The sequence below is a fragment of the Aureobasidium namibiae genome (assembly GCF_000721765.1).
Source record: "Aureobasidium namibiae CBS 147.97 unplaced genomic scaffold scaffold_17, whole genome shotgun sequence".
NCBI classification, from domain to species: domain Eukaryota; kingdom Fungi; phylum Ascomycota; class Dothideomycetes; order Dothideales; family Saccotheciaceae; genus Aureobasidium; species Aureobasidium namibiae.
Genome location: NW_013581192.1, coordinates 562457 through 585291, shown reverse-complemented (window position 1 = coordinate 585291; position 22835 = coordinate 562457). Strand labels below are relative to the sequence as shown.

The 22835-nt window shown below is 51.7% G+C and overlaps 9 protein-coding genes across 9 annotated transcripts; 3 read left to right on the top strand and 6 right to left on the bottom strand.

The window, feature by feature from the left end:
* Nucleotides 1-101: 101 nt before the first annotated feature.
* On the bottom strand, nucleotides 102-1826 carry M436DRAFT_66694 (uncharacterized protein; the record flags this gene model as incomplete). Its single annotated transcript, XM_013568947.1, has 1 exon — nucleotides 102-1826. One exon carries the CDS (start codon nucleotides 1824-1826, stop codon nucleotides 102-104), a length of 1725 nt encoding a protein of 574 aa, XP_013424401.1.
* A 994-nt stretch (nucleotides 1827-2820) lies between these two features.
* Nucleotides 2821-3390, top strand: M436DRAFT_11497 (uncharacterized protein; the record flags this gene model as incomplete). The annotated part of the gene is made up of 1 exon (XM_013568788.1): nucleotides 2821-3390. A coding segment is annotated over one exon (570 nt), but the record flags the coding sequence as incomplete, so codon positions are not given.
* A 476-nt stretch (nucleotides 3391-3866) lies between these two features.
* On the bottom strand, nucleotides 3867-6476 carry M436DRAFT_66692 (uncharacterized protein; the record flags this gene model as incomplete). The annotated part of the gene is made up of 4 exons (XM_013568946.1): nucleotides 3867-5949; nucleotides 6001-6109; nucleotides 6171-6371; nucleotides 6425-6476. The coding sequence occupies 4 exons, from the start codon at nucleotides 6474-6476 to the stop codon at nucleotides 3867-3869; spliced, it is 2445 nt and encodes an 814-aa protein (XP_013424400.1).
* A 2297-nt stretch (nucleotides 6477-8773) lies between these two features.
* On the bottom strand, nucleotides 8774-9903 carry M436DRAFT_66691 (uncharacterized protein; the record flags this gene model as incomplete). The annotated part of the gene is made up of 3 exons (XM_013568945.1): nucleotides 8774-9389; nucleotides 9440-9581; nucleotides 9855-9903. The coding sequence occupies 3 exons, from the start codon at nucleotides 9901-9903 to the stop codon at nucleotides 8774-8776; spliced, it is 807 nt and encodes a 268-aa protein (XP_013424399.1).
* Nucleotides 9904-10602: 699 nt separating this feature from the next.
* On the top strand, nucleotides 10603-13094 carry M436DRAFT_54037 (uncharacterized protein; the record flags this gene model as incomplete). Its single annotated transcript, XM_013568826.1, has 2 exons — nucleotides 10603-11417; nucleotides 11468-13094. The coding sequence occupies 2 exons, from the start codon at nucleotides 10603-10605 to the stop codon at nucleotides 13092-13094; spliced, it is 2442 nt and encodes an 813-aa protein (XP_013424280.1).
* An 834-nt stretch (nucleotides 13095-13928) lies between these two features.
* M436DRAFT_75607 (uncharacterized protein) lies at nucleotides 13929-14345 on the bottom strand (the record flags this gene model as incomplete). Its single annotated transcript, XM_013569033.1, has 2 exons — nucleotides 13929-14270; nucleotides 14325-14345. 2 exons carry the CDS (start codon nucleotides 14343-14345, stop codon nucleotides 13929-13931), a joined length of 363 nt encoding a protein of 120 aa, XP_013424487.1.
* Nucleotides 14346-14704: 359 nt separating this feature from the next.
* M436DRAFT_54492 (ribosomal protein L17) lies at nucleotides 14705-15395 on the top strand (the record flags this gene model as incomplete). Its single annotated transcript, XM_013568902.1, has 2 exons — nucleotides 14705-14920; nucleotides 15012-15395. The coding sequence occupies 2 exons, from the start codon at nucleotides 14705-14707 to the stop codon at nucleotides 15393-15395; spliced, it is 600 nt and encodes a 199-aa protein (XP_013424356.1).
* A 533-nt stretch (nucleotides 15396-15928) lies between these two features.
* On the bottom strand, nucleotides 15929-16471 carry M436DRAFT_75605 (uncharacterized protein; the record flags this gene model as incomplete). Its single annotated transcript, XM_013569032.1, has 1 exon — nucleotides 15929-16471. One exon carries the CDS (start codon nucleotides 16469-16471, stop codon nucleotides 15929-15931), a length of 543 nt encoding a protein of 180 aa, XP_013424486.1.
* A 557-nt stretch (nucleotides 16472-17028) lies between these two features.
* M436DRAFT_66687 (uncharacterized protein) lies at nucleotides 17029-22329 on the bottom strand (the record flags this gene model as incomplete). The annotated part of the gene is made up of 1 exon (XM_013568944.1): nucleotides 17029-22329. One exon carries the CDS (start codon nucleotides 22327-22329, stop codon nucleotides 17029-17031), a length of 5301 nt encoding a protein of 1766 aa, XP_013424398.1.
* Nucleotides 22330-22835: the final 506 nt, after the last annotated feature.

Sequence of the window (22835 nt, the reverse complement as noted above, 5' to 3'; positions counted from 1 at the left end):
GGGGGGGGGAGATTCTGTACATGTACAAACAAACAGAAGAAATTATTGTTACAAATATTCCACAAGAGGCCGGCCGAGCTGTGGGAGATGCCGCCGCCATATCATACACTCATCGCTCGCACGCCTTCAGCGAGCTCAGCCGTATCCTCGCTGCTAACCTCTTCGTCTGCGCTCTGTGCCATTACTCCTTCTTCTTCTTCTTCTTCTTCTTCTTCTTGCTCCTGTTGATCCACCTGCTGTTGCTGTTGCTGACTCGCTGCTTGCTCGTCCTTTTGTGCCTCTCCCACGTCCCTGATGCTTTTGTTCCACGCACTCCTCGCCACCCCATCGAGTTTGATTTTTCCAAAATGTCTCTTCGTCACTTCGTCAGCCTCAAACCCACTATCCCTCATCCGCACAAACGTCTCGACTGCCTCGCTAGCCTTACCCATCCTTGCGTATCCACCGAGCAAAGAGTTCCAGGTGACCTCATTAGGCGTCTGATTCCTTTCTTTCATGTACTTCAGCACTTGTTCTGCCAACTCCATTTTGCCGTGTTTGGCAAACGCGTGCAGGAATATTGACCATGAGCGCACGGTGGGTTTAGTCTGAGAACGCTGGTGGGAAAAGGGCGTTTGCATGTCGCGGATCACTTCTGCGGCGTAGGGTAAGCCAGAAATGTCGGAGGAAAAGGCAAGCAGGAAGGCATTGGAGACGTAGTCTTTGGCGGCGAGAAAGACGTAGGGGCTGACGTTTCTTTCGGCGAGGTATCGGTAGCGGCGGTAGAGGTCGTGGATGTGTGACATGTTTCGGCTGTGGGATGAGGTGATGTGCCGGAGGTGAGCGCCGATCATGATGCCCATGACTGATATCGTGGGTCTTTTTCTGTTCATGGTTTTGTTTGCGTGCTTCTGGGGCAGTATCCCGAGGCTGATGAGATCGGAAGTGTCGAATAGTTGCATGTAGGCCTCTATAACTGTGGAAAAGGCGTTCTCCGGATCGATCTGGAAGTGGTGTAGGTAGAGACAGTGTATAATCTCTGTCCCCACGACGTAGAGATTTTGAACTTGGACATCAGCGATGGCTTGGCGGATGGTGGTGTTGAGAGTTTCCGAATCCTCAATCACAGTCTTGCAACCCTTGAGCAGAATGGCGTGTGTATATTCGTCTGCCACGAGATTGTTGTCGACAAGAGAATGATAGATAGTGAAAGCCGTCTTGAGATCGCCGGCCTCGATGGCGTTGAGCATGACAATGTTGCAAAGTTGGACGTTGAGCTTGACGCCTATATCAGACAGGTTTTGGACCAAACGAAGACTGACACGCAGGCCGTCAAGCTGGCCGGCAGCTTCTCGCAGAAGGGTAGCACAGCAGCTTTCAAACTGCTTGGAGGTGACATCAGCTCCTTCCGAAACTGCATCAAGAAGCGTGTCCAATGCCTGATCAAAGCGACCGTGACAAGCTAGATATGTAGTAAAGTGTAAACGCGTATTCCAATGCAGAGGTGTGCCGCTCACGGCGATAGTCTCGAATATCTTCAAGACTTGTTCTTCATTGCAGTAATGCATCATTTTGCGGAAGGTGCTACCAGTGACTTGAAGCGGGGAAGTGCCTGGCCGGTCCATAAGGGTACAAGCGACACGGACTAACCGCTCGCGAATATCATCAGGCGGAGGGTTGTTGTAGTAATGTCGAATGATGAAACTCAATGCATCGGCAGTGTACGCAGCAGGCATGAATGGAGAGATGTGGGTGATTTCTAGCAGGCGAAGAGCGTCGTCGATACGATTTCCCAGTGTCCAGAGCAAAGCATGAATCCATCTCCTACGCCAGTGGTTGCCCAGCATTGTGGCCAAATATTCCTGACTCTTGGACTCTTTGCCCTTCAGTATCCGTGCAGCCCATTTTTGTGAGTCAAAGTTGAGGTTCGGCGTATTGGCCGGTTCAAAGCGGTGGGTCAGATTGTCATCGTAGCGAGCATTTAATTTGGCAAAATGGTGTTGCCAGTACAGAGTGTGGCCATCTGCAGAAAAGACCAGTTCCTCAGCCTTGTCGTCGGCAGCGGCTTCTCGGACCTTCCGCCTGACGGGTCTGCCTAATGTAGTGTATTTTGTCCTAGTGGTCGAGGAGCTTTTTGCGGCAGTCCAACGAGCCTTGACGAGAGCCTGCGCGGTAGACCAGCGCTTGAAGGTGGCTCGTCGAGCCTCGGCGCGGCTCAGTCTGCGATTCCCTTCTGTATGGTTCCCTGCCAGCTTTTGCTCATCCTTCTCTTGTTTCGCTTGGTGTTGGAGATTTGAGTCGTAATCTTCTTCCAAGGGAGCAATGGCGCTCTCATACCATTGCTGGACGAGCAGACTTCGAGCACTCTCGTATTTCGGGTGAGGAGTCTCATTCTTTCGCCGAGGGCTCTGTTGCTTCGGCCTTGTCGAGCGAGACTGTCTTGCGTATTCGCAGGGCGTGGTCGAGAAAGACTTGATTTGGTTGTGAGAAAGTGACGGGGTGTGTGATAGGCAGGTCGGCCATGGCTGAAAGACTCTCGGGGCGAGGAAGGGCAGGACAAGTTGCTCAGCTTCGGCGACAAGCTTGACGTGTCGGGCGGCGCATCGTGGCATAGGCGGGCATCGACAGAAGAAAGGCACTCGGGTTGTGGATACAGGAAACTTGGCCGCTGCTCTGCTCCAGACTTTCTGAGCCGTCCCCATCTCCGACTTTGAGTTTGTTCTGTTTGCTTCGAGGTCAACTCAAGCAATCCATCAACTTTGCGACGAGTCCATCATCACCTGCCTACACTTTTCAATCTACTACAAACACCCTGTCGACCTAGCCGTCATGTCTGGAAACCTGTCCAGCGCCGCCGAGGACCGCAAAGCCCGCCTCGCCGCCCTCAAATCCCTCAAGCGCAAACAACCCTCCGAGCCCACAGAATCAAACGACCATACCACCCTCACAGAACAACTCCCTAACCAAGACGTATCCTCCATAATCCTCTCCGGCCGAAACTACGACGCCACAACACGCGCCCCTAAACTCGGCTTCGAAAACGACCCTTCAGCTCAAGAAAACACCCTAGAGAGAAAAGCACACGAGCTAGCCGAAGCCACAAAGAAGCAAGCAGAGCAGGAAGACCACCATGACAAACCTTTGGATCTTTTCAAGCTGCAGCCCAAGAAGCCGAATTGGGACTTGAAGCGTGATCTGGACCGCAAGTTGGCCGTGCTGAATGTGCGCACCGACAATGCTATTGCAAACTTGGTCAGGCAAAGGATTGCCGCTACACAGGCAGAGAAGAGAAAGGCTACTGGTGTGACCAATAACGAGGGAGAAGCTATGGGCATGGAAGGTGCAGAGTTGCTTGAGGCTACCAATCTGAGGGAGAAAGAAGACGAAGAGGAGGCTAGGAGGGAGGAAGAAGCCCAGGCTGATCTTTTGGATGGCAGCTGAGCGCCTGTGACTTTGTACACCAACTCAAAATCGCTTCACCCTCCTCAATGGCTCTTGTCTGCCATCAGGTAAGCCGCGACATGGCTGTCAGATCCTGTCTGACGCCGGGCCATATTCTTGCAGCGGTCTGGTCTCAACAACGCGTCCGGCTAGTGCACTGCTATCACATCTTGCAGTGGCCTATTGAAATATATACGGTTGATAATCATTGGATAATCTACAGAGAATAATCGAATCATCCCTCCATCCTGCCATCTGAAGTGGCATGAAATCCCCAAAACTCCAATGAACGCAGAAGTGGTATCCTGAACATCAGAGCGAATCGCTCAAAGCAATTAAAATAAGCAACGGAAAGAGTCGTGAAAGGAAAAAGGAAAAATCAAAAGGAACAACGAGAAGAAAAGGGATGAACTTATGACGGAAAGGAAAAAAGGTCGAGTGTCCACTCAACCAAAGGCCCAGGTGAGAAGAACACTCGCTGCTGCGACGTCTGCGACCAGGATTCCAATGACCAACGTGGCAACCGGCCAGCGGGGTGTCCGTCTACCAAAGACAGCACCCACGCCAGAAACGGCAAAGGCCAAACTCGAAGCAACTGCCAACACCACGCCGGCATCGACTTCGGAAGCTAACTTTCTCTTACCAGTAGCTACCAGTATATAGCCAATGCAGAGTAAAAGTATCGATGCAATCAAGCATGTCGCCGACATCTGAGTAACCCAGTCGGAATATTGGTGGTGTACTTGCGGGTTGTATCCAGCAACTTGACCTGAAGAATTGTTCAATGTTCCATAGGAGCGGCGTTGAGTACGTCGAGGGGTATGTGCCTCGTCGTCTGACGAAGTGACCGACTCCTCTACCATACCTTGCTCGTTGGTACCATCGTGCCCAAGCAGGGCTTCTTGGTCAGAAGGCTTGTTCCTGGACCAGAGACTGCGGATGCGGCGCCATGTCTTAGTGGCAGACGATACTTCGTTCGGATCAATGTACAAGACATAAGCACCCTCATCCTCTGAGCCAGAAGGATCATCGTACTCGCTCCAGTATGCTTGCTTTGGCAGAGCACTTCCGGCCCTGCCATAAGCAGACTTTCTCTTCTTGCGGAAAGCACTGAGAGGAGGCGTCGCCAACTGATCGGGAATCTGGATTCGCGGAGGTGATTGTTCTTCAACTGCAGTCAGGTCACCAGTGCGGTCACCTACAGATCCGGTCGATGTTGACATTTGAGGTGTAGTGGATTGTGAACCATAGCTGGAGTCGTTGTTGTACGCTCTACGTCTGCTTGCCGCGGTGGGAACTTTGCGAATATCTTTTTGCATCAATGGAACCCAGAATGGAGGAACGACATTCTCAGGCTGGCAGCAATACCATACGGAGTGGTACTCAAGTGAGAAGCCACGAACTCGCTCGACAAGATAGCTCTGATCCAGAACCTTGATGAGGGTGCTGTTGGGAAACCCTTCTTGCCTTACTCGAAGCACCGCGAAGGGGAACTCCGCACTCATGTTCTGAGAGAACGCATCCTCAACAGAATTTGTCAAGAATTCTGCTTTCTTCATACGAATATTCTTGTCCAGAGTGGCGAGGATGAACCCGCTCGAATCAGTGGCTGTTCCAGCGAAGCGAGACCTGTTCGAAGCAATAGTAGTGAGAGGATTGATGGTCCCCTGCTGACCGATCCAGGTGCGCATATTTTCAGCGGCTTCGAAGTTCTTATCCTGAGTGACAGAAGACTTGCGCGGCGATGTGGTAGACGAGGAGTCGAGTATGGCGAAAACATTCTTGCGTTTGATGGAGGCCCTCTGAACATCACGGTCGTTGATTTGAGCAGTAACAATAGCGTCTTCTGTCTTGGTCCATCTCGCATGGACAGCTGCCTCCTGGAGACGGCTCCCTACAGTCTCCTCACGTTTCTCAAATGTGGACGAGCTCTGGTGCGCAATGAAACTTTCAAGGTCGTCTGCAACAAGCAAAGTAGTGTCGGCTTCGACAGCAGTGCTGTTTCTCCTGTCGCTCGAGGAGGTCATACTGTTGTGACGAGATAACGTAGGAGAAACGGTTGCCGAAGATGTTGTCCGGGTTGGGAATGATTGAGCATGCTGCAAGATCAGAATCTGAAGCTCCACGATGTTGTCCGAATGTACCCAGTAGACGGCGTTCTTGCCACCGCGGCCGAGAGGTGATGTGGAGAGGTAGGAGTCAAAATCGACAGACGAGCTCGACTCGAGGATAGATCGGATTTGTGCCGAGCTATCTTGCGTGCCAGCGTCGACCGAGGGCTTGTCGGGTGCCCCACTAATTCGCTCGTGGTACAGGGTTCTCAATGCGGAAAGGGTATCTTCGTATTCAGTATAAAGAGGGTTCAAGTCGATGTTGGTGAAACTTTCGGGATTGCCGAGAACATGTCTGTTGAATTCCGTCTCGAGGTCCGTAGATCCAGTCCACTTCTTGTGTTTCTTAAGGAGCTTGCGGAAAGCGGTTTGTTGTGCCTTTGAGAAGCGCGATAGGCATTGTAGTTCGTCTCCGGCCCTGCCTCGAATGTCAGTATCGTGCGATCCGCAATGCGGTACGGAGGCTTACTTGAGGATATCGGACTCGAGACGACCATACTTCTCGAGTCGCCTCGCAGGTATGCGACCATTGACGGCGGGTTTGGAAGAGAGCAACGTCGTCTGCTTGCGGAGGTGGTCTGTTGTTGTCAATTGACGCTGTCCCGACGTAGGTTGATCGCGTTGAGGATAAGGACTCACCCAGCCGCCTCTCAATCTCACCCGTCTTGCTCCTGACGAACAAACTGATTCGTTGATGTTGTTGTTGCAGGATGCCGGACAGATTGTCCTCGAGTTCTTTTCCCCTGACATCACCGGCTCCTGGTATAGAAATGCTGTTGCCGTTGCCCGCGGTTGTGTTCTCCTTGATGTAGTGCTTCACGTCATCATAGTCGATGTTGTCTGGCTGGTCAGCGCGAGCGAGGGGCAATTGGGTCTAAGATAAAGATGCTCACGATGCGCCCATGCGGGTATAGAATGCTGGCGGAGAGTTGCGCCATACTTCATGTTGATGATGATGATGATGGTGCTATGAACGAATCAAAGTGACGGGGTAACAGTCCGGGAGATTGACAAGAGTTTGCGGAGTAAAAGCGAGCAGGCAGAAACGAAGCGATTGTGACTTCGTTCAAGCACGAAGAGAGCACCTGTTTGGAGACGGGACGCAACGGGCGGGTCAATGGATGGCTTTTGAATACGGATGAATGTGAACAGAGAGCTTTGATCTGTTTGAGAGCGCGCAAAGGATTGCTTTTGGCAGCAGGGTCTGGCAGCGATGATGCGAGCGACACCTCGCGGCGAGACCATTGGCTCGCGGGCCATCAAACCGCTGCCGAACCTTTAGATTTCTTGGTCCGCCGAGCAGGTCCAGGACGCCCCACCGCTCCACAACGTCGTCCTCTAAAGGGCAACCAGGCACACGACCACTTCGTTGCCTCTGCAATCCTCCAATCTGGTACCCTCCTTGACTACCATCCGTCAGAGAATTCAGACGTTGCTACAGTACTCCACTGCCCGTTGTCCGTCCCGCGCTATTCACAACAAGGGCTCGTGCTTAGGGTTTGGGCGTCCCACAGGGCGTCGCCGAGCTGACCGTCATACAGCCTGTTTCGTCCCGAGATGCTATCTGCCTCCTAGAACTCTTGCTAGTCACCTCCTATGCTGTCACATGCTCGGGCAATACCTGCTGTAAGCAGCAGTTAACCGGAAGCAAGGTTTGCCAACGAACGCCTATTTCTGTATATCTGCCTGTGTAAATCCTGATTCACGTCCCTTGACCGTATTTGCAGGCTTGCTTGACCATCTTGCTGCATGCACTTTACTTCGGCATCATGCAGCTGGGTTACATATGCTTGAATGGCTACCCGGTTTTCTTCCTATCCTTGCTGGGACTGTCACGTCTCAATATACATGCCGAGTGACATTCTCTATAGTGAATCTTAGGTCCTTGCGCTGGAACTGCGCAGAGTCAGAGAATTGATTGAACCGTTCTAGCCATGACCGTGCTACATCAGAAACAAGCTCAACCAAATCGAATTTTTTATACGACCCAAACTCTTGGGACAAGTTCTGTCTTCGACAGAACGTGGCTTGCGCGTACCTGTGGCGATCGCCGCGCAGTAGCGACTGCATGAATCCTTCCGGCGCTGACCGACGGCATATCGATGCCCTTATCTCTCAAGGTCAATCCTCGATGAAGAATAGAGGCGCAGACTGAACACCGTCAAACATATAAAGAGGTCGATGTATCCCCAATGTCCAAACCTCCCCGCATGGTCCAGAACTCCATCAAACCACAGACCTTTGCTTGTCAGTGCTTGTCGCCCTCGGTTGACGCCGACGACTCGGCTAATCGTTGCTGTGGAGCAGACCTAGGCCAGTTGGGTCTGCTCCGTCACATCCCCCATACCACTCGAGCAAAAGATGTGTCAGCTCAATCGATCGGATGTAACTGGAGCCCCGGACACGACATGGACATCTTTGATGCGTCAATTATCTCCCACGATGCTCGGTAGAATTCTCTACCTTATGGATGATGTCTTAATCACTCAGCGGACCTGATAGTGACCTCGCCTCGAGACAAGGAAACATCACATCGCAGCTCAAGAAGGGAGATCCCCGTTCTCATCCGAGCAACTTACAGACAGGTCCACACGGTATGACCCTATCAGAGCCTATGACAAGCTTCCATGACAGAACACGGCTGCCTCGATCTTCAGACATTGTGTAGTCACATCCGCTATGCAGCATACATCGACCGACATAAGACTCACATCAACCAAGCAGAAGACGCTCTGGACGCACGTGCTGGCATTGAGTTGTGTCGTGTGCCCGCTTACCACAAATCGAGGGTCCTTGATCCTTGTGGCCCCACCATAGGCCATGAACAGCCACGGTTGTTTGTTTGATCTAAAAAGTAGGCGGGTAAATTGCGTAGTTCATGCATCGGCTTTTTCATTGGTCTCGTCGCAATTAATGTGCTATGTAGCCAGTAAGGTCGCTAAACAAAAGTCCCGGCTGGGCTCCTCAAAGTGGATCGCGGTTCTCGTGCGATTCAGGCGACGATGATACCAATGAGACGTGATTCGACCTGGCTTCGTGTACGCACTAGGGCGTGGAGAACGGATGCTGTCAGTGCAATTCATCTCGAGCCATTTGTTTGTGTCGCTGGGGCATATTTTTTTCAAGGCTACGCCGAAGAAGTGCTGCTTCGAGCATGGTTGCGAAGCCTTTCAAGAATCCACTGCTCCAGAGTGAGGGGCTTTTCTTGCTCCTGTGCGCAATTTTTCAACGAAGATGATTGTTCATCTATTCATAGACTGTGTCAGGGCAACCCTCTTGCTGAAAGGGCTGAGAGACCCAGGCCTGCCTCCACTAAACACATCCTTCATCTCACGGTCCTGATCTTGGTGGGGTTTGTAATCGGCCCGCTGCGTATCGGTATGTTGGCTCAGGGTGGTATTAATATCGGCATTGTCGGTTCGTCGAACAGGCGTGGGAGCACGAGTATCCTTGAGAGTGTTTCTGTCGGAAGCGGACCGCATCCGTCTTTCCGTATCTGCTGACCTGCCTCTTCTTCTTCCACGCTCAGAAGGACTTCTTGAGTTTCTTCGCATGCGGGTATTACGGCTGGTGGCTTCGTACGATTGCATGTGGTCTGGTGATGAGATCGTGCTTGAAGGGCGTGTGCGTTTGTCTCCAGCTCCTCCCGTGGCCGAGGATTCTCTTTCTTGCTTTACAGCAGGTCTGATTCTTGATCTTTCGGGGGAAGGAGAACGGGTCGAGATGGATGAGACGGAGGCCGAAGAGAAGGACGCGGTGGAGCGCGAGCGTTTGCGCGAAGGTCTGTGGTCGTCCATATCGTCTAGTGAACGTTTGCGCGGCCTATCTTGGGTGGATTTGCGAATTGCGCTTGATGCTCTGGAACATGTCAGATGAGCTTGAGGACATGAGAGTATATGTTGACATACTCTTTCTCGGTCGAGATAGGAGTTGGCGCAATGTTGGTGAGCTTTGGCTTGAGTTTTGGATTGAGAAGTTGTTGACTGCGACTGGGACGAGAGATGTATGGTCGTTCTTGAGCTTGCGCTTTGCATTCGTAGCTGTAATGGCCTGCAGATGTGTGAGACATGGCAGTAATGAATATGCGACAAACGCGCATAGCATGCGCTCACCCTTCCTCAAACACTTCTGGCAAACGGTGGTCGCAGATGCTCTATTGGTTGACGATGCGCCTCCGACGAATCCAGGCCGGCTGTAGCGATTCATACTGCGAAAATGGATGGAGGCCTATCGATACAAGCGTAGCAGGGTGTTGAAATTGATGCGACAGGCTCAAGGCAAGTGAGGTTGTTGGAGCGACAGCAGAGAAACAAACGCACTCACGATTTACTGAAGCGCGCATGGAGAGGAAGCCAGGGTTGCAGAGGGTCATACTTGCCGCCCGTGGGTCCGGGGCTTCTTCTTTGGCGGCTCCTGCCTCAATTCATTGCCGGATGCTTTGCAGGTCAAGACACTGTAGCAACAGTGGGGATGTATTCTTTTGATCTTAGTCGCACATAATAGAACTATAATGACTTCTCGAGAGGCTCTCACAATCTGCAAATTGTCTTGTGTCTTTCACCAGGTTTCTCTCAAGTCGCGGTGGAAGGTAGAAAGTGCTTGGCGCCAGACTGAGCATTTCAAAAACCGGCCTTGGCTTGCGAGCGAGTTGGTCTGTCGGGGCTTGACCACGGCGCCCTTTCTAGCACTCTTCACCGCACCGCCTTCACCACGAGCGACAACATCTCGATACTGCGCTCTCCGGCGCTGCTTTCGATCGGCCGCTCTCACCGCGCCATCTACCCACTTTTTGTCTGTCAGGAGCAGAAATCACAGCCTTCCTCTTTGTCGTGTCCAGGAAAAAAAGCCGTGTCAAACAACCTTTTCCCTTCATGTCGACCTACCACAATGCCAGCATCCCCTATCGCCTTGACTATTTTCCTTGAGCCTCCGGTTTCCTGAGATTTCCCGCACAGAACAGCACCTTCTTTTTCCCATCAAAATTGTCTCCGGTACAAACGAAAGACGACCATCATCAACCAATCCGCACCACTCCATTACTTCGACAACGCTCGCACTATTTGGAAAAGACATGGCTTCTCTTTCTACCGAACAATCCTCAGCTAGGCGGACTTTTGCCAACGCCCACCTTCCCTCTCAAGCCCATGGCCTTGTTTCTGCTGAACCTCAGCAGCTGTCTGCAGCTTCTGTCAGCCTGCAATCTTCTCACCCCGACCATGCCGGCAACCAAATCGGCCAGTCATCTTGTAACGACGTGAGCCCTTCTGCTTCACCAGGAAACTTTACGTCTTCTGTCTCGAACGAGCATTCCAAGCCTCCATCCTTGGACGGCCTCGAAACAACCCCAGTCCTAGCCACACAAATCCTCTCCGGTGCCTCTGACGAGAGCGCTACTCAGTTGTCATCATCGGATGACTCGGCCAAGCCACCTAGCCTCGATGGAAAAAGCGTGGCTTCCATCACCACCTTTGCGATGGACGAGAAAGAGTCGCTGAGACCGGATGATAGCGCCAGCGTTTTGGCTATTGAGGATGATGACACTTACTCGACATCAGCTGTCGGCTCGCGATTGGGTTCAGAGACAGGCGCTCGTGCTTTCCGTGACCAGCTGTTGGAGATCACTTCTAGAGGTCCTGCATTGCGTCAATCTGGGCCTACCTCGAGACCAAACTCAACTACCAATGCACCTATAGGAACACTCTATGTTCCGCCTCCAATCGGCAGTTCGACAGCTCTGCCTGGTTATGTTCAGCCGCCTACCAGTTCCGGAAGACCAGAAGACGTCTTGCCTGATGCAAAGCTTTTGGAGGCTCTCAACAATCCCAGAGACAGGATTTGGGTTCTCAAACTGGAGCAAGATATCATCGACTTTGTTAAGGATCCAGCGTATGTTTGCCCAGTCCACCGGTTGTGTATTTAGCTAATCATTAATACAGTGAACATTCCCTGGACTTGCCCCAATGCAACTCATTCTATAGAATGTTGGCTCACAAATTGGCCGACTACTACATCCTTGGTCATGCTGTTGATGGCTCCATCTCAGCTGTTCGTTTGTACAAGACCCCGAATTGTAGAATTGCTCCACCTTTGACTGGAATTGCGACGCCGCCTACGACTACCAGCACACCACCTCCCGCTGCGCCTCAAATGAAGATTTTGCGACGTGGTGGTGATGCACCCTTGAACGGCCTTGCCAAATCGAATTCCGATGGAGGCGACAGCGCTGATTCAGACAAGAACAAACTCCTGACTCGTGAACAACGTGAACAGAGATACGAGCTGGCTAGACTGCGCATTCTTGGCTCTGCAAAACCCACTGAGGACACGCTTCTCGTCAAGGAGAAGGACGAATCCCGCCCCAGCTCTGTTGCTGGCAAGAAAAGGCCCAAAAAGCAGCGCAGCAACAGTGATGATGACTTCGAAGCCAGGTCTGCTTACAGCACCTTTGTGACGCCGCAAAATGGCGCTCCTGACGGCGGGAACATGGTCTACTACCCCGCATTCCCCGGGGGTTCTCAAGGGGCTCCTGGCATGTACAATGGCGCCCCTCCAGCTTCGGCTGCACAGAACTCATATAACGCTGTCTATGGCTCCATGACGCCTTCTCAAGTCGCCCCTTACCCATGGCTGCAACAAGGATACTCTGGTTACAACGATTCCAGCAATCAAGCCCAGCACAACGTCAATGACCTCTCCGCTGATTTTCAAGCCATGGGATTCCAGGGACAGTCTGGACCTACCTCTCCACCTCCTCATGCTGGTACGTACGGCTATGGCAGTCCACAAAGCCAGCATCAGCAGCAGTACTCTGCATGGCCTCAGATGATGCCCAATCAGACTGGATTCCCAGGTAGTCCCAACTTCGGTAGCCAGTTTGCAAGCAGACCTCAGTCCTCGGCAAGTCATGGATCCGCCACACATGGCTACCCGTACGGCATGAATCAGATGCAAATGCCCGATAACTACATGGGATACCCAAACCAAGCAATGGCTGGAGCATACAACCGTGGAAACTTCAATCCTCAAAGTCAGGCATTCATTCCTGGTTATCAGCCTCATTATGGCGCACAGGTGGCATCTCCCAACAATAGTATGGGCTTCAACTCGGCTTATGCTGGATCGCATGCACTGCAACGTCAGAATTCGAGCCAGTCGCAGGCGTCATCCTATGGCGGCCAAAATGGTGGCCAGAACAACAGCAGGCCACCTCACCCTCTGCCGCAGCCTGTCTTTTCTCCCCATGTCCCCATGCCTTTCCAGAACTCACAAAGACAAGCCGGCACACCTTCCCGCCCCGGCACGACTTCAGCAGGAGACACTACCGGCAGTGCACCCAGTTCGATTGCCAAATGGGGCACGCCGGCCTCGTTGCCTGCTAAGCCTCCTCCACCAGCGGCAAACAACTCGTTTGACATGTCCAGGATGCCACACGCGCAGCAGATTGGCGCACCCTATTCCCCTGGAGCACCAGGAAGACTTCCCGGCGTCGGAGGACAGGGGTTCCATGCCTTGCCATCGATGGTTGCCATGCGTAATGGACAAGCACCTCAAGGCGGGCGATAGGTCGGTCTTTTGGAGAAAGAAGAGACTTTAGTGAGGGTTTCTCGATTCTTGCGATTGTCAAGGGACGGTTTCAAGCAGAGTTTTGGCGCGGAAGAGAAAAGGTCTCTTGCGGGAAAAGGAGTTTCTTTGTTATCGAGCATTACTAGGAGTTTGTGATTTGTGATTTGTGCTATAGCGCGTCTTTGTTGTGAGGTCCTTCTCTCGGCGATGGAAGAGCGCGCTCTACATCAGCCGAGAGGGAAATAGGTACTGAGTCGTTGCTTACTTAGGTAGTGAATCAGTTGTTTCCTTATAGCAGGCATGTCTCGATCATGTGTACATGATGATGTTTGATGTTGATTCAGGGGATCATGACTCTTTGAAGTCAACGATGTACAGGAATTACCTAGCGGTCATGCCGAATCTATGACTGGTGGAGCGCGCAACCTCCTGGTGTGTTTCGAGCTATTACTGTCCCGAAGTCGAGCCCATCAGCAGAAAACCAAACTCTAAGCTGAACACAGGTATACGACATCTTCTGCGGTAGAGGCGTCTTCATGGAGATACGTCAATGACCCGATCTAGGCGGTGGTTTGACAATCGGAATGCAGCGTGGTGACGTGAACAACTTTGAGCATCTTCGTCTGGCTCGTCTCTCGACCATAACTTTGGGTGGTGTCATGTCGTGTGTCGCATTCGTTGACAAAGGGGGGGTATATCTATCCGTCTCTTTCCTGCAGCCCTGAGTGGCATATCCGTTCTCGCTCGCATCTCTCTCTACACTTTGCAGCTCTCCTAAAGGCTGTCTCGTAGCCTTTTCGAGCTCTGTCTCTCTCCATTTCAACAAATCGTACTTCAGCTGGTCTTCTTCTCAGCCTCATCGACAGCACTACCTAGCCCCTTGGATAAAGCGCTAGAAATCTTATCCTCGGCCTCTCTCCTCCATTCCTCCCAATTGAAGTGTTGGATCTTCCTCACAGCAGCTTCCAGCTCAGTGTTCCAGCGGTACTTGAGACGATCGGCGAGTCCAGGGACCAGATGACGGGCGGTTTGCGGAGGATCCTTTGGTTGAGGGTCTGTGATGTTGCGCAAGAGATTTGATTGTTGGCGCAGGAGATGTGATTGGTATAGGCGGTTGCGCTCGTGCAGGTTTAGGGATATGTAGAAGATGGAGGATGTGAGGGCGATGCCGCCGATCTGTGTTTGTTGTTAGAGAAGGGTGGGAGTTGGAGATTGAGAGGAGATATTTACGAAGCCTGTTGTGAAGCCCATGATCTAAAACTGATCCTGTGCAATGTGTGGAAAGCGAAAGACTGACTTGAGAAAAAGCGAGTGGTGGGTTGAGACAAGACACAATTGTTGACTGATGATTGCGGCCAAACCGGGGGAGGATTCATCGAGAAGTCGCGATTCGAGTTTCATGCTTCGACTCGCTCTTGGCGCATTTGCATCCACCCTCCGATTCCCATACCACAACCATCTTGCGCAACAACCACTGCGCACTGCCTTACACCGACTGCCGACTCTGGAATCTTCTCCTTCGACAATTCCTACATCTACTCGAACGACACAGTCCGCAACTCGCCCACAGCGCCACACCGGCAGCAGAACGACGCTCCAAGGAAAAAAACATGGCAGGCGGACTCCAGAAATACAGACATTTGTCGCGCAGCAGCTCGCACCGTCAAGCTCTGCTCAGAAACCTCGTCACATCCCTCTTCAAGAACGAGACGATATCCACGACATGGCCCAAGGCCCAGGAAGCCCAGCGTCTGGCCGAGAAGTTGATCACTTTGGGCAAGAAGAACACCGATGCTAGCAAGAGAAAGGCTCTGTCCATCTTCTACGTACGTCGCCTCTCTCTCTTTCTCTCTCTGCTCCCAGATCCATCTTCATCTTCATCTTCATGACCAACTTCTGACAAAACTCGCCCCACAGGAACCCCACTCCCTCATCCCCAAACTCTTCGGTCCCCTGCGCGAACGCTTCCTCAACCGCCCCGGTGGCTACACCCGCGTCCTACGCATCGAGTCCATCAAAGAAGACCAAGCACCCTCCGCCATCCTCGAACTCGTCGACGGACCCAAGGACATGCGATTCGCCATGACCGCCCGCACCGTGTCTCGCCTGCGCCGCGAAGGCAAGCCCATCAACGACATGACCGCCGGTAACATTTCAAAGGTCACTCGTTTCCGTCCAGACGGCGACAAGGATCTCGAGGACATGGTCGCCAAGTTTGACAGGTTGGAGGCTCAGGGTGAGCAAGGCTTTGAAAAGGTGTTCAAGCAGAAGGTTTACCATAACCCCAAGGCTTCGAGGTAGATGGCTTCTTGTTGGCTGTGCTTTTGGCTGTTTGCAGTCAGTTTTGTATATCTTACTTTTCATTGGGATGGCGTTTTATATCTGGCTAAAGGGCTGGTACGGAAAAGAACCTTTGTACATTTTGTATCAAAAATCCAACACTATTCATACATCACCAATCACCTAAGCTCATATCTTCCATTCGCTAGTTCTGGCAAGTAATTCTACAGACAGATGCTCTTCAGAACAGACAAATTGAGGAAAAGAACATTCCCATGAATATATGGTCAGGGTCGTACTTTCTGCGTCATTTTTTTTTGTTTTTGAAACATTATCAAACAAGATGATGAACTCCCAGGTCATTCTTTACATGGTAAACATGATCTCTTGTGAACTTGAGACATGTGGGTTGCGCGGACCTCAAGGGAAACTCGATGGCAACGATTCAGGTCCATGTATGATGCACACCAGCAATCTGAACCATTGAGCTCACTCGACATGGGATCCACCCTTCAGTCTCCTCTGAGCGAGCCTTGACCAATTTCCAAAATACCTCACATCGACCTCCAAGCATCAAGACAAAACGGCACCGTAGCCATCAACCCCACGCCTTTGACCATACTCAACACGCCCATCCTCCTCGCTTGCCCCTTGACACCTCCTTCCTGCCCAAAACCTCCCAGCACTCCAGAAACACCACCCGGCAGCGGTCTCAAACTCTGCAGCAATACACCCACCGCACCACATCCAGCCCAAACCTTGCACCTCCACTCTTGCTTCCTCCCTCCTCCATCTTGGGGTTTCTGCATCCCTTGGTAATCCTTGTACGCCAGATAGAAGAATGCTCCTGCTGTGAATGCCCTGGCGTAAGAGTGCGCTATGCCTTCGATAAGCACAGGAGACTTTGGAACAGAGACGGAGGTTTGGTAAGGTAGCGAAGAGATGAATTTTGAAGGTGGTTCGCGCAGCATTTGACTACTGGCTTTGAGGTCTAGGGTTGCGAGCGAGAGGGTGGAAACTAAAGCTGTCAGGGCAATGAATTTGTCTTTTTGAGACGTCGGGCCCGTGTGTTGGTTGGATGATGTCGTGTTGGACATTTTTTTTTTTTGGTGGTGATGATGTGTTGTAATGGTGATGAGTAGAGTAGAAAGTTGAATGTATTGTGATTGGAACTCTGATGTTTGTTCGACGTGACTGTGGGATGTGAATATTTGCGAGGGAGACACCTCGAGAGAGAGAAAATACTGTTTATCGACAATGGCTAATGTATGTAGAAAAAGACAAGGAAGGAAGCATCCACGAGGTGTAGTGGTAACATAGTAAGCTTTAGCACATCCTCATGCACCAATTGTGCAAAAATCACACACACCGTAACTAGAGCTTAATCGAGAACACCGACATCGCATGGGTGATCCAGGCGAGAAGAGACATGGAATAAGAACAATTCTGTCGATTCATGATACATCTCCCTAACAAGAAAAGCTTCTACTGGAATAAGATACACAATGCAAGCAGAAGAGGAAGAAAACACAAAACGCCATTCTGCCCAAAGACCTTATACTCCTCCATCCAGCATCCTAACCAATGCAAATAATTTCGTTACAAATCGTCAAATCTCACAAAAGTCGACGCAATCTGGCCACTCAACGAGATCCTAACTCATCGACACCTGCGTCTCTTCACCTCTTGCACCTGACTTCCTCACGACACCCAGTCTGAGCAATCTTTCCCAGATTCCATCCCTCATCAGCGCCCTGTCCTTGGCGAATGAAAGACCATCGAGAGTGGATAGACTCTTACAGCCGTTACAGAGCAGGATTTCGTAGACGCGTCGTCGTAGCTTGGTATCCTCGTCCAAGCGAGCGAGATGCTCGGTATCAGTCGCGTGATCGGCATTGGGGAGACGGTGCGACATAGCCAACTGCAATTGCAACTGTGCTTCTGACAGCGGCTCCTCATCATCTGAAACAGTGCTGACGGCGTTTTTGGCCACGGAGACGGGCGCATAGAAACCATGTGTGATTGGGTTGTCTCTGAGATCTGTTTTGCGTAGGTGCTGCATGCGTGCCAGCGTAGCCACCGTCTTGCGAAGACGCGCGATGCGGTTTCCCGAAACATACAGCTTCTCCAATCGTGTGATGTTGAGCAGTGGTCTGATGTCCGTGATCGCGTTGAAGGACATGTTCAAGGTGCGTAGGTTGGGGAACTTCAAACCAAAATCGCTGGGTAGCTCCTGCAGCCCACACGAAGCCATCTCCAGGTTCTGAACACTGTGATAAGAGTTGGGCAGATCGATGGTAGGGATGATGTTCGAAGACAGGAACAAGGAGCGAGCGGAGAGTCGTTGGTTGAAGATGGTCAGTTGTTGAGCTTCAGCGTGCTTGAGATCTTGCTTGCGCATAGACAGCATATCAATGTGATGCAAATTTTCGATACCCTGTACAGTCAATAATCTGTTCTCATCAACGTTCAGGTAGCGAAGGTTGGTGCAGGTTGAGACATCAAGAGCGACCATCTTGTTCTTCTGCAGGGACAGGCAGTGTAGTTTGGATCCAGCAGGATCTTCCTGGATGGTTGAGAAGTGTTCAAGCTTGTTCTCGTCCAAGATCAAGCGCTTCAGCGATGGTAGCGCCTGCATACCCGAGACAAGAGTCAGCTTGTTGCTGCCAAGATCCAATTCCTCGAGGCGTGCCAACTGACATCCTTCAAAATCCACCTTGGAAAATTGGTTACGACGAACAGACAGCTTGAGCAAACCGTCCATGTTCATAATGCCATCGAGACTTGTGATTTCATTGTCATCTGCGCGCAACTCCCGAAGATGAACGAGCATGCAAAGTCCGCCCAAGTTGTCAACTTGGTTACTGGATATGTCGAGATACTGCAGGTTCATCATGTGGCTCCAAGCTGTAAGACTACTCAAAGCGTTTGAGCGAAGGTTGAGTCTGCGAACAGATGTCGGAGCGCCTTCGAGATGAGCAACATTGTTGTTCGAGAGGTCAAGATTTTCAAGACGTGTACAGAAGTCTTCCAGATTGTGGACAGAGTCAAGACCTCTATCGCGAAGGTTGAGTTGTTTGATGTCTTCCCAGTATGGCTCATCGGGTTCCACGTCTGTGAGTGTCTTTACAAGACTCTGGACGGCCATAGCATATCTGTCTCCGTTGTTTACTTGAGCCACTCGTCTAGCCAGTGCCTTCTCAGACGGACGTTCCTCATCAACATCGTTAACGGTGAAATCGGGTAGGTCGCTGAGGTAGAACGTGCCATCCATGCGAGCAGGAGAAGAAAGGCCATACTCTTGGTTAGGCGCAGCCATTGTAGGCGCTGGCTGAGCTACTACGGAAACACTCATCGTTCGCTTGTCTGGGAAAGTGGCAACGAACGACACCTCTCTTTGGTCCTGTCCAGAAGGGAAACCTCGCTGGAAAGTTTGTCTTCTCAAGGAGGAATTCCTCAGACCACCACGACGTGCAGGCTGAGGGTCATGGAGAGGCCAAGATGGAAGTGGAATGCCACTGGCGCGCTGCTTAGGCGCAGGCAGTTCTTCCGTTATCGAATCCTCGTTGAGCAGTTCGTCGTCCTCACTTAGAAGCTCGTCCAGTAAAGATTCCTCATGAGAGATATGGGATAGCTGTGATTGATCATGAGCAGTGATCGAATCATCGAGGACTATTTCAGTTTCCTCTGAGATGTTCTGAGGAATGTTGAAAGTGGTCAGGTCGCGAAGACCATCGCCAGTTTGCGTTTGTTGCTGCTTGGCTCTGGCTATGTTGGCCAGCTCCTCATTACTCCAAGATGTGGCGCGAGTGTCAAACTGCTGCTGTTGACTCGAGGCAAACCCGGAATACTTCGATGGAGCAGTGCTCGATGTGAATGGGTGCGGAGCATTGCTATCGCGGGTTGTAGGTCTGGAGCCAGTTGGCTCTTGTCTCTGGGGAGGTGGTCGGTCTGGTACTTCTTGTGGAAGCTCTGTGTGCTGGCCAGATATGTCGTATTCAGAGTGTTCTCGTTCTGCAAGACCTTGACGACGTGCTTGCATCTGTTGGATGCGTTGGATCTCCTTAATCTCGTCGACAGTCAAATCAGGGATGTATGCAAACGGATCGTCCTCGCTGCTGACATTGCTTGGCTGATGATAATAGTCAAATGTCGGCGGTCTGAGATGCTTGGCTTTCACCCAGATCTGCTTTTCCTTGTTGTAGGTCATTCCAGCGATCTGCTCAGGGATCAGGTGAGCAACCTTCTCGGGCGACAAATTGGCTACACAGTCTCTTGAAGAAGTGGATCCCATCGTACGTGCTCCACTTGAAGAGTCCAGAGATGGGTGAGAACCGTGCTGTGACTTGGTCGGGCTCGCTGGAGCTCCTTGTTGCGAGTTGTTCGAATACGTTCGAGCATGTCCGCGACCCCAACCGGGCTCGATGACAGGTGCATCAACGAAATCCCGAGTCGACACATCTTCGTGATTGAAGTCAATAGCGGAAGTATCATCAATATCAAGCGATCGAAGGGAAGAGTCCACAAAATTGAGGTTGTCATGCTCACGGAACTGCTCCAAGCGACTGGCAACCATCGGATCATGCTTGACTTGGCTTCGTGGTCTCCAGTTGGACTCATTGCCTTCACGAGAAGCCGACCTGGAGATGCTTAATGACTCAACTTGCCTTGTAAGGTCATCAGGATGTAGATGCGTGTTATTGAACTGCATCTCACCGCTAGACTCCTCGACATCGTCCAAACCGCTGTTGGGACGTCCCTTTGCCCGAATTATCGACATTATATGCATAGCCTCGTCAAGGAAATCTTGAGTGGTATACGAACGCTTGCGTATACTCTCAGGCTCCTCTCTCGAGTGATTAAAGGCGAAGGCTGCGATGTCAGCTGCGACTGCCTTGGCCTTCTCAGCATCAACAGACTCTGCTGGCAGCTCTGAAAGCTCTTCAATGGCTTCTTTGATGGCCTCTAGGCGTGGCGAGTTCGAGAGATATTCAAAAGTCGCTTCACTAATTTCGGCCTGAATCTGCTCACGACGTCTCTGGCTGGGGGTAGGGTTCCTAGGCCTGGTGACGTCCCTTCTGCTTGCTACACTGACGGTACCAGATCCGGTCATTGCTGGAGCTTGTTCATTACTTGTGATTGGCGCATCGACCTTGATGTGAATCTCAGAGCCTTCGCCCAGCTCTGGAAGCTTGCCGTCCATTGTGATCAATGTACGTCGGCGTTTTGCAGTGGGTGCTTTCGCGGGAGAACTCTGAGGACGCTTTCCATCCCTGATGTCAAACTCGTTGTTGTAAGGATCGATGACGGGGAATTGCTCCAGTGCTTGTTCGTCATCGGAGTGTCTTGACCTGATTGTGTTGCTTCTTTTGGACAACTTTCTCTTCAGCTTGAAGGGTCTAACTTCGGGTGACGATTCGATGAGCGGCGCGGTATCAACGTGGAAACGGAAGGGATGAGTGCTGCCAGGCGGCACAGCTTCCGGAAGTGGTGAGCCCTCAGTAGACTCGAAAGTCGCATCGAGATCCAAGCCAGTGGGAATAGAAATGTCCGCATCGAAGTCATGTTCATCCAGATGGCCCTCACCAAAACTACTGAGATTCGAGACTGCACGTTGAGAAAGTCGACGCCTCTGGGCATTAGCTGTTCCTGAGCTGATGACTCTGCCACTAGTGGAATGTGTGTTGTCAAATGGATCGTCACAAGGGTGGACCGGTAAGATCAAAGGGTGGTCGGGATCCAGGCCCTCGAGCTGACTCATCCTCCTGAACAACTTGTTGTTGGTGAAAGTGTCGTAGTTTCCTGTGAACAGCTTCAAGGGACTCTGGGAAGGTCTGCTTTTGGGTGGGCTCAATAGTGATGGCTCTTCAACATCCCCTAACTTTGGAGTTGCAGGTGCTCTGACAGGACTGAAGTTCCCTGGGGAGATGGACGAGTCGCGATCATATACAGAAGACGGTTCAATTTTGGTGGGGCTCGAGAGCGAGACTCTGTTCAAGGTCACGAAGCTCGGAATTGGAGGTGTACCAGTCGGTAGGTCATCCGGGAGAGAGACCTCGGGAACACTGGGCATGTTGTCTGCTGTGTCGCTGTTGTTCTTGCGGAAGCCGGGTGTGGATGGCAGCTCAGAATCCAAGCCGTTAATGGAAGCATCAGCACTGACGGGTGCAGAGCGCGAGTCCAAGGGAGCATAACTGACGGCGCCAGTGGAGCTCGTGTGCTTGGACAAGAAGACAGGACTAAAGCCCTCGCCTGACAGATCGGTGTTAGCGCTGATAGTGCGGTTGCCTTGGTGCTTGGAAGCGGAGCGGTTGAGGTGCAGTTGACTGGGAGAGTTGGGCGAGCGCATGAGGCTGTCATCTTGCGGATCCGTGTAGTTTGAGTTGTTGACTTGTCGTTGGCGTGTGCCTTGGGCGTCGGGCGAGTCTATCTGGGATGATTCAATTTGCGATGGCCATGGTGGGGGACTGGAGGGAGGCATGATGGTGTTCTGCAGAAGCCTCGACGGACTGTTGGACGAGGTGGGACGGTTGTTGGAAGAAGTGGGACGAGCTGGCGAGAAGATGTTCTCGAGACCCGAGGGGCCAAACAGGTCGGTCTGGTCGCCGTAGCCAACTTCACCACGAACCAGGCGCTTCTTCCACTCGAGAGTCTGGTGCTTTGCCGGAGAGCGCTTGACCGAGTCGTGGTGGACTACCGAGGAGGTCGAGGATTGGCGTTGGGCATTGGTCTGAGAGTCTGGCAGCGCCTTGAGAGGATTTCGTTGTTTGACAGAGCTGCTGTTTATGATTGAGAATTGGCCGCTGCTCCTGCGCGGGATGCGACTTGTGGACGAAGTTTGGTTCAGGACGGGTTGGGTGGCAGATTGGTGGTCTGTGGAGTGATTTGACAGTGACGGCGGCTCGAACCAGTCTTCGTCTAGGTCCTCGAGCCATGGCGCGACCTGAGACGACATGTTAGGGCTGTGTGGGAAGTGAAGTTGAAAAGGCAATGGCCGAAGAATGCGGGCGTGAAAACAAGTCAATGGAGCAGCATGATAGAAAGAAGGCTCTGGACTAAGTCGTCATTACGGATGACAGCGAGGATATACAATATGATGGAGCAGATTGCGATCGAGATAGAGCGAGCTTTAACGTGGTCCCGAAAAGTTGGTTTGCGATGAACCAAAGCACGGTGGAGCTTTGTTGCGCACAACACCATTCCCCTGGCAACCAGCCTGTCGCCATTTGGTCCGTCCTCTTCCCGCGTGCAAAACTCCATGTACTCGATATAGCTTCTCAAGATCCTGATCCATACTACCTTGGAGCTATATGACATAGAACAGGTTTCTACTTGTGGACGTCTAGGGTTGATATCAGATCTCACATAACTACGATGGTGCTACTCTGTACACGTTCTCATCAAGAAGTCATGACTTCTCTTGGCCTTCCAGCGCTCGGATGCATTGTTTATTAAATCTCG